The sequence below is a fragment of the Benincasa hispida genome, chromosome 10, assembly GCF_009727055.1.
Source record: "Benincasa hispida cultivar B227 chromosome 10, ASM972705v1, whole genome shotgun sequence".
Taxonomy (NCBI): Eukaryota; Viridiplantae; Streptophyta; class Magnoliopsida; order Cucurbitales; family Cucurbitaceae; genus Benincasa; species Benincasa hispida.
This window is the reverse complement of record NC_052358.1, coordinates 38,079,812-38,090,413: the sequence shown is the minus strand read 5'-3', so window position 1 is coordinate 38,090,413 and position 10,602 is coordinate 38,079,812. Positions and strand designations below refer to the sequence as shown.

Here is a 10,602-nt window from a genome sequence, read left to right as displayed (position 1 = left end):
AAGAAAAAGAAAGAAAGAGGAAAGAAAAAAAAAAGGTTATAAAGTTTGCGACCAAAGGATGTGGTGAAACTCTAGTTATAAGTAAGTCCGAGCAAATTTCGAGGACGAAATTTCTTTAAGGGAGAGGTAATTAAAAACCCAATACTCCATTTTTCCTGCATAAGTGAGTAACAAGCGTGTTAAGTGAAAATTTCCTAAGTATGGAAGAAAAGTATGGGCATGCATTGATGGAAAAGTGTGGATGCATAGGGTTGCGTGGTAGCAACCAAGGCTTGTAGAGGTTAAGTGTTGAAGGCAAGGATAAACTATGCGTTTGTACTAAAGATGAACGCATGGGTTGAAAGGCATAAGGCCTTGATAAGGCTTGCGGCAACCTCAAGTTTGTGCGAGCAAAGGCGTTGGATGATTAGCAGATGAACGACGCTATACGATTGGGTAAGCGATCATCTAGTAAATAAACGACACTACACGATGAGGTAGGTGATCGTGTAGGTGGCCATTGGGCGATCGTATAGTAAATGTGTGGAGAGCTAAGAAATGCGGTAGGCGATCGTGTAGTAATTGCGCGGAGCTGAACGATGCGCTAGCGATATGAAGGATCTCGCTAAACGATAGCGTTATACATTGGACGATAATGCTCAGCGATGGGGCATTGGCACTGCACGATCGGCATCAGCGCTAGACGATGAGTTGCACGACAAACACTAGACGATAGATGCTGAGCGCTAGACAATAGATGTTGGGCACTAGACGATAGACCTTGGGTACTAAACGATAGATGCTGAGCACTAGACGATAGACGTTGTGCGCTAGACGATAGACGTTGGACGCTAGACGATAGACGTTGGGTACTAGATGATAGGCGTTGGGTGTTAGACGATGGAGTATGTGATGCATGCTAAATTTATATTATGAGGCAAAGGCCTAATGTGGGTTATGAAGGAAGGTAAGGAAAAATAAATTAATTGAAGAAAATCATTAATGGGAATTGGCCGGAAGCACTAAGTGTTGGATGAGGTGGCAGTTTGACCCTTGAACAGGGGAGGCTGAAGGAAGTATAAAAGGAAGAGGAACTTCAGAAGCTCGGTTTGGAAAATGACTTGAGCAAATTAAGTGAGATCGGTGCCATTCGAAAGCTGGGAGAATCTAGTTTTTGAAGTTGTTTCTCCAGAGAAAGATCTCACATGGAGAATAGCAAAAAGTGAAAAATTTGCAGAAGAGGAAGATTCTCAGATTAATAAGAGCCTGGAGTGAAGATTGGAAGCTTCAAGATAAATTACAAGGACTTTCCGGCTGATATTTTGAAGGTAAGAAAGTTAACTCAATTCTAAAAAAGTTTATAGAAGAAAGTTTCTTAAAAAGAGTCCTAGATTTTGAGTTATGAATTTTTGAAATTGAAATAGGGAATCGGTGCGTAAGAAGGCAGCTGCTTGGAAAGATTAAGTAGGCAGCTCACCACAGTGAGTGAGAGCATGCGAGAGATAAGAAAATGAGCGAGAGCGAGAGTGAGTTAAGGAAGAGGAGGATCTCGCTAAGGATGCAAATCTCGCTGGAAAAGTCACAAATCTCTCTAGAAGTCACAAATCTCACTAGAAAAGTCACAAATCTCGCTAGAAGTCACAAATCTCACTAGAAGTGGTAAATCTCCCTTATGAGGGTGATCTCGCTCATAATGATCATCTTACTAGTAATGCTATTTTGTTGGTGAAAGTTTCATCAGTAAGTGAGCTACCTAAAGCTTTTTGTTGAGAATTCTAAGGAATCTAACTGGGGATTATGTCCTTTCAGGCCAAGAAGAGCTAGAAGAGACATATAAACCATTTAAGAGCCCTGACGAGATGTGAGTGAATATAAATGATTTATAAATGGTTTATAAATATTTTAATAATCCATGCTTTATTGACAATTACCTTTATGTTGGTTATTTTACAAGAAGTTCCCAACAACGCATTTCTCTAAAGTTTATAAACGCATGCTAATTACAAAGTTTATGAAATATGCTTTGGTACAATAGTTGAACCATGGTAGTTTTCAAAAGGAGATTCTATGACATGTTTATGTTACAAGTATTTGTATTATGTTTTAAAGTATATGTGCTCTTAATGTTGTTGAGCATGCGTTAGGGTTAAAGTTAAGGTTGAATGAAGCTTGATGTACTATGTTTTAAATACCTAAGGTTATCAAAGTATATGTGTTGGTATTCCTAAACACAATGAAAAAGGATACTGAAGGTAGGGAAGGTGTCCTAAAGAGATTTCTATGCTATATTTGAAAACTATTCTTTTTAATACTCTTCGAGAACTTGATAGCTTAAGTGAGCCGAATACTGAAGGTAAGGAAGGTATCTGAGTAAATGTACCTAAGGTGTTGATGGTACTTAGAAAACTCCACGTGCATGTAGGTAGTTCAATAAAGAGATCGATGTAGGGGTCTCTCCTAGCCATAGTTCAATATGAAGAGATCGAAGTAAGGGTCTCTTCTGGCCATGGCTTTGCGTTGGGAATTAGAGCGATGGATGTTCATTCTCAACTAAGATTCAGTTTTCAGATACAATGGTTTTAAAAGTTTTATGTACACGTTTGCTTGACTTATTTTAGTTCCAGTATTATGTTTTCAATCTTTCAGTTTAAGCATGAGATTTATGTTTTTATTAAGTCACTCATTGGGCGAGTAGCTCATTTTTTTCAAATGTTTTTCTTTTCCCAGGTAGTGGTCATCTCCCTAGAGGTTAGCTGTCATCATGCTCTGCCACTCAAGGACTCCAGTTAAAAGTCCAAAGTCTAGAGAGAAGTGTTAGGTATTTACTCTGTAAATGTCTGTACATATGTGTTGCTCATATTAGGGACTAGTAAAGTATATTGGGACCGCTGAACTCTGTATGTATTAATATGATGTAATTACGTTGTTGTTGATCTCTGGTGTCCTGAGGTTATTTTTAAAGTTTCATTAGTTTGGTGAATGTTATATATGTATTCGAGGGATCTAAGAGGGTTGGTAACTACTGTCGTCACATTCACTTCTAGATTAAGAAGGGTAATCTGGGAGGGGGTGTGACATATTGCCTCAATTTGATCAACAAAAGTATGGATTTGGTTATTGAAATGAACCTTACCTTTGCATTTATTGCTAGAAAAACATATTCACATGAGTCACATTCGATTTGCTTTTTTCTTATGTTTCATTGATTTTCTTCACCATGTAATGAAAATGTTAATTCATACATAATAGAAGTAGTCTATGTATCTTTGGTTCGTCTTCTAGCGAGCTGAAATGCGAGCCTGCAATGGCGTCTTCATGACGATGGAAACTTCAAGCTTTTCCTCAAGATCAACTTCATCAATGGCATCCCATTTGAACAACCATACCAAATTCCCAACAAAATACTGCAAATGAAGCATCGAAACCCCAATCCCAGGGCAGATTCTTCTTCCTCCTCCAAATGGCATAAACCTAATCTCCTTCTTCCCCGTCAGAACCTCCACTTCATCTTCCTCTTCCGCCTTCCTCAAGAATCTCTCCGCCCTGAACTCCAACGGCTCCTCCCACACCTCCCCATTCCTCGCCATCTCCGCCGCCGCAAAATGCACCGTCGTTTTCTCCGGCACCACGAATTTCCCCTCCAACACCACCTCCTCTGTCACCAAATGTGGTAGAGCCAAATGCCCTGGCGGATGCCGCCGCAACGTTTCCATTATCACCGCTTTCAGGTACGCCAACTTCTTCAGATCCTCCTCTCTTATGTGTTCTTTCGATGATGTTCCATCCATCATCTCATTCATCTCTCTGTATAGCTTCTCTTGGATTTCTGGATATTTTACGATGTTTGCCATTGTCCACTGCATCACCACTACTACGGAATGGACGATTCCGTTGAGAAATTCTGCGCATAGGCTTATGATTTCACCTTCTTCAAGCTTCCGATTCTCTTCTGGTAAGTGTATGTTCATCAATGTATCAAGATAGGGCAAAATGTGTTCCGACTTTGTTTCTGATTCTGATTCTGATTCTAATTCGTTGTTCCTTTGTTCGATTTCGCGTTGTCTTTCGGTGAATCGAGCTTTAATTAGAGGAATTATTGCAGTTTCGAGTTCGTTTCGAAGTGTTGAGAGTTCGTTCCAGAGATTAGGGTAGAGGAATTTCCCTAATTTTAATGGATATTGATTCAGTTTGTTTTGGCTACTGGAATACAATAGAACGCGATGGAGGACATCGGCTAGGGTTTTGATTCGATCTTCCTCGATCTTGAACCCAAAACACATGAACACTGATAACTCCATCATCGTCGGCCAAAAATGGTCCACAAGGCAAACGGCGGCGGCGCCATCTTGGGAGTGCGATTTCAAGCGGGAGACGAGGGAGTGCAGGCTCCACCGGCGGGCGTCGGAGTGGAGTTTCAAGCGAGAGGGGTGGAGGATTTCGGAGATGAGGTTACGGCGGAGAAGGTTCCAATTGGGGCCGTGGAAGGCGGTGAAGATGGTGATGTGGTTGCTGTAGAGGATCTTGGTGGTGGTGGTGGGAGGGGGGCGGTCGGCGAAGGCGGCGCCGTGGTGGACGAGAGCTTGGTGGGCAAGGGAATGGCCGGCGATGAAGATGACAGGGCGAGAGGCGAAGTGGAGGGTGAAGATGGGGCCGTACTGATCATGGAGGGTGTGAAGGAGTGAGAAGAATGATGAAGAGTGTTTACGGAGCAAAAGGATGTTGCCCAGAAATGGGAGAGGGGATGGACCTGGTGGAAGGTTCTTCAAGGAGCGGCCATGGCGAATGAGTTTGATGATTGTGATGATGAAGATGATGGTGATTATGAGAATTGAAAGCCATTTGATTTCCATTTTGAATGTATAGAAAGTTAGGAGGAGCTTTCTAATTTCTTCCGCTAATGGAAGAAGACAATCTAATTCATGTACTACAATCTTTAGCTTCCCTTATATAGTTGTGTTTCTTAGGGACTGTTTGGGATGTTGAGATAATATAAGATATGGATAGTTTTGATGTCTTCTGATCGAGAATGAACGAGTATGTTCAAACACGTAGATGAGATATACAGAAAGAAAATGACTGTGAGATTCGAAACCCGTTACGAAAATCGGTGGATAAGATAATAGACCTTCAAATACTGAGATGATATAGGATGTGAGGATATACTATCTCATGTTGGGCCCAAACAGCCCCTTACAGAAAAGCTTAGTAGAGCCTAGTTATACCAATTTTCTGTGCAACACCATCTACATTTAATGAAAAATTGTCAGAGATATTTTTGTTTTATAAAAAATAATCTTTTTCTAATATATTTTTTGTGTAGTAAAGAGGCGGGAAGCATACTAATCATTACTCGTTTCTAATCCTTGCATAGTTGCTAAATTTTCTCCAAACAATACTTGGGTTTTCATGCATCTCCTTCTATTATAAAGAGAAAGAATATTAAAAAATATATATAAATATATATCATTTTGTAGAAAAGAACAATTCAGTGAAATACACAAAGATGAATGTAGCTCATAATCTACCCAAATATAATATTTTTTTGTCCATGAAGTTCGTTTTAATCTCCCATTCAACCCAAAGTAGAAGTAGTTGGTTCACTATTATTATTTTTTCTTAATGTTATTATAAATGACGTCACTCGGAATGTGGATGGAAATGTCAATATTTTAATTTATGTAAATGTCGATAGAAGTATCAACAAAATGTTAATGTCAATTGATATTTTTTTAAAAAAACTATAGGAATAAAAAATGTTTAAACTAACATATAGGCCTTTCATCTTTTAAAATATGTTTGAATTTCTTATTATTGGTATAAGGTCCACAATAGTAAGGTTTTGTTATGTTTTTATTATATTTTGTTGTTTTCTATAATATAATAAAATATCATTTCACAAAAATTAGGTTGATGACGAACCCATTAACATAAAATATATAAGGTAATGTTAAAAAAACAAAGTTTGTAATAAATTCTTCGAGCCATTTTCATAAATAAAATTACGGTCAATTTTCAAGTTGTTGGTTTTTTGTTAATTATTTTAGTTATGTTTCTTTTTCACAATTTATTTTCTATAATTTTCAAAATAAATAAATAAATAAATANAAAAATTTTGAACATATATATAAGATGGAGGTGATATTTGTAACTATAATTCTACTTTTCAAATTAAAAAATAAAATATACAAATACAAATGCATGTAACAAAATTTCAATTTTGAGTCTAATAAGTGTTTGATATATTTGAAAATTTTTAAAATCAACTTATCTATCAAACATCAAATACTCTAAATTTTGTGTATAATAGATCAATGAATTTAAGAAATGTTAAAAAGATCCATGACCTACTATAAACCAATGGAAAGTTTGGGCCCCTTTTTGGTCATTTGATTTTTTATTTTTGGTTTTTGATTTTTGATTTTTGAAAATTAAGTTTATTTCCTTCTATTTTTATCATGATTTGCATATTTCTTAAGTACAATGATTGAATTCTTAACCAAATTAAAAAAAAAAAAACAAATTTTTAAAAGCTACTTTTTTTAGTTTTCAAAAATTGATTTGGTTTTTTAAAAGATTAATAAAAAGTATATAACAAAAAAAGAAATTTGGAAATGAAAATAATGTATATAAATTTAATTTTCAAAAACAAAAAATAAAAAATAAAATAGTTACCAAACAAGTCTTAGTAATTAAGGTTAGAAATTATTAGACTTTAGAAGCCTATTATAGAAACTTTTTAGAGGGACAACTAGTTGATGAGAAAATTTCTAGTACTATGTTATTATAAAAAAATTTCATACTACCTTTATTCATTGTTTGTCACGAAAGTAGCATTTAATAATTATGGAGAGCCTATACAATAAATAAATAAATAAATAATAAAACATGTTAAATAATGAATAAAAACAGTATGTAGTACGAATTGAGTAGCGGATGTCACATCCATAAAAAGATATAGTGACCAAGTATTAGATTCAAACTAACCCAAAACCGTGACGAAAGATATTAAAGAATAACTAAAGAACAATCTAAATGATTAGATAGAGAGAGTAACAAGATACCTAATAATTAAGATATCTAATATATTTTTCAAACTTTATATATTTTGGAGCTTCCATCTTCCATCTATTTAAGCTCGAAATTTGTAGCTCTTGAAATTCGTCTTTCCTTCCTACACATGTTTATGTGCCAACTAAATTATAGGATTTTCTAAACAAATATCTTGTATTTAAAACTATATGATGAGGAATTAAAAGAGTGACATGAAAATAATTTAAACCTTCATTTTCCCGTTTTATATGTTTTTAAAAAAGTGAAAATGCTAATAAATATAGAAATACAAATATATTATGCATGTAAAATGCCAAGTTAAACTAATAGAATATAGTATAGGATTGTTTGAGAGACAGGAATGTAGTCAGGATTACTAAGAATCATAGGAGTATTGGAATATGTGATGAATCGAAGGCTAAATAAAAATAGGATTGTAAAACATGAAAACGGTGGGAAAGGGGTTGAATTAAAAACTGTCAGAATGGAATGAGTTTAATATTACAAATTAGACCCAAAACGCATGACATTTTTCTCGAATTTTTGTTCCATCATTCAATTACACAAATACTTTTCTAGTTTCTTAACATTCCTTTGAGATTTGAATTCAAGAACTTTAAATATATTTTACAATTTTCTTCATGTAACTATTGCATTTGATGTAGACAAAATAGTGTTTTCTAAATAATTAACAACCTTACAATATATTTTTATGGAAACTGATTAAATAATAATAATTTTTATGTTATAAAAAAATATCATGTGAATATATTTCTAAAATTTATCATCATAATGCTTATAAATATTTTTTATTAAAAAATAAAAAATAAACCAACAGTAGTGATATTTTTAATTTTTATTGGAAGTATATGAACTACAATATAATGAAACTCAAAGTACAATGACTAAATTGATTTTTTTTCAAACAATCTATTATTGATATACTTCTTTAAATAATTGTAAAACATGAATTAAAATTATTATTTTCCAGATTTAACAGATTTGCAAAACCATATATAATTTACTATATTCTCATAATTTTAAAAAAGAATTGATATTCATTGCAATTTTTAAATATATCAAATTGAATTAACTTGTATGATATTCCGTAACATATTAATACATTAAAATAACAAAACAAAGTATTAATTTTGATGAATCCTTTGATGCGAATGAGATAAAGATGATGAAACATTTTTCTTTGTCATTTTGATGTAAGTCAAACACAGTGATTGATGACAAATTACATTATTTTTCTTTGAGAAAAATGACAATTTTGAATTTAATAAAACTATGAAGTGTTTGATAACTTTAATGAATATTTAATTGATCCTAAACAGAAAATAATTAGGGGGCCATAAGATTATTATTATTATTATTATTATTATTATTATTATTATTATTATTATTAACTACTTACAAAGTGGTCCTTCAATAATCAATTACAAAATATACATATTCGTCTAGTCAAACCACTCATCTGTCTAAAGATTAGTTGGATTTGATTTAACTTTTCAAATATTTAATTTTAGAAAAAAAAATATTTAGAAAATATTGGAGTGTTTCACTCAAAATAATTCTTGAAAAAATAAATTTATGAAATAAGTTAGTTTAGGATAAACCTAACTTTCAAAAAAATAAATTTTAAGTGTTTAATGATTAATCTATCCTCAATTTGTATAATTTTTAAAAAGACCAAAACACCCTCAAAAGTCATTAGCTGCTTACAAAATTAGTGTTTAACAAAAAAAAAAAAAAATAGTTCTATTAAAAGCATTTTATTTAAACAAAAGAAGAAAAAAGAAAAGTTGTATAAAGAAACTACAAAATTGCAAGTGTTTCTCTTCCCAAATTGTTTTAGGCACAAGTTTAACATCATAAGCTTGAAGTTTGTTTCTAATAGGGCATGAGAAAAAGAAATATAAATAAAAGAGAAAAAAAATGTATTTTTGATTATTCGGTTTGGAGTTGATGTCTATTTGGTATTTAAGTTTTAAAATGAATATTTTATTCTCCAAAAGCTTAAGAAATATTTCTAAAGGGTCATTGAGGTTTCTTAGATTGTTAGTTGACTAATAAAAAATGATGTGCTTATGAAATGATAAAATTACCCAATGAATTTTGCAAAATCTATTAATTTAATATATTTTTTAGGAGATGTTCACAAATAGAAAAATAAGAAAAACTATTTAAACAAAATAGCAAAATTTTAATCTTTTTTTCTTAGAAGCTAATAGAGAATGATAGATATCTATCCGTATCTATTAGTGATAAAAATTGATAAAAGTCTGTCATTAATAGACATTGATAGAAGTCTATCAGTGTCTATCAATGTTTCTTTTGTTATTTTTGTAAATAGTTTGCCATTTTTTCTATCCGTGAATTTTTTTTTTTTTTTTAATGATATGGTCTTCTTCTCTTCCCGTCTTCTCCATTCTCTTCTTCAATCCTCTTTTAACGAACCTTCCACTATTAATGTGATACCTTTTCATTACCACCATTGCCACCCTCACCATTTTTTCTATTGTCCTCATGTGTTGCTAGATGAGGAACAAAGAGAAGCCTTCTCCTTTGTTCAATTTTAAGTTTCATTATGAGAATAAGAGAAAATCAATCAATCAAAGTTCCAAACCTTCAAATAAAAGAATTAAAAACAGAAAAAAAAAAAAAAAAACCTCAACTTTTCTATTTGATTTAATGATTTAAGGGGAAAAAAAAAAAGAACAAGTTTCAAAAATTTTCTATAAAGGGATTTTCACTTCTAAGTCGCACGCACCACATCCAACATAACTAATCATTTGATCATAATGGAGTAATGTCTTTCATGGACCAACTTCTACTTCACAAATCATGAACTATAGCCTCTTTATTGACACTTTTCTAACGTCAATATAAGATAATATTGACATTTTTTATCATCTAATATTTCAAAAACCGTCAACTATACTCTTTTTGTTGATGTTTTTTATTGTTTCATTGACATGCACTATCCACCATTATTTACTTTTGTTTTTTTAATTTCACTCCTTTGTTTTTACATAATTAATAAATTTTAATCATAAGAACTTTACAGTTGGACATACGAGTGATTTCTAACAATTGCAACATTCATATATATGATTCCCACATTTTAAAAATGGAAATCAAATCGAGTTGGAACAACTGTCATGATATAAATGAAATTCAATGAATATTTTAGATCCCGATTCATATCCTATAGATATCTTGTTTTCCATCCATTAAACAAACATAATAAAAAAGAACATAGTGACAAACAATTTAGTTAGAAGACTTCTAAGTGTTAAAAAAGAAAATTGTAACCATGTGAGATCGAGAATAATGCGGACATTTTTATCTATCTTGATGCCTTTAGATAATGGGATGAAATAAAGTTAAAATAAAACAATGCAAGCAAACTACGTAAGAAACACAAAATGGACAACATGACTTTAAATATGCCTATCAATTTATTGACCGAAAAAGATTAACCTTAACCAACACTTGGGAAATAATCCAAATTTAAAGATATAAGAACAAAACTTGTCAAATAACCACAAGTAGTTAAACCCAATC

General features: G+C 32.4%; 1 protein-coding gene across 1 annotated transcript; it reads right to left on the bottom strand.

Annotated features, from left to right (window-relative positions):
• Positions 1-3,257: 3,257 nt before the first annotated feature.
• Positions 3,258-4,277, bottom strand: LOC120089060 (cytochrome P450 89A2-like). Its single transcript, XM_039046486.1, has one exon. It carries the CDS (start codon positions 4,275-4,277, stop codon positions 3,258-3,260), a length of 1,020 nt encoding a protein of 339 aa, XP_038902414.1.
• Positions 4,278-10,602: the final 6,325 nt, after the last annotated feature.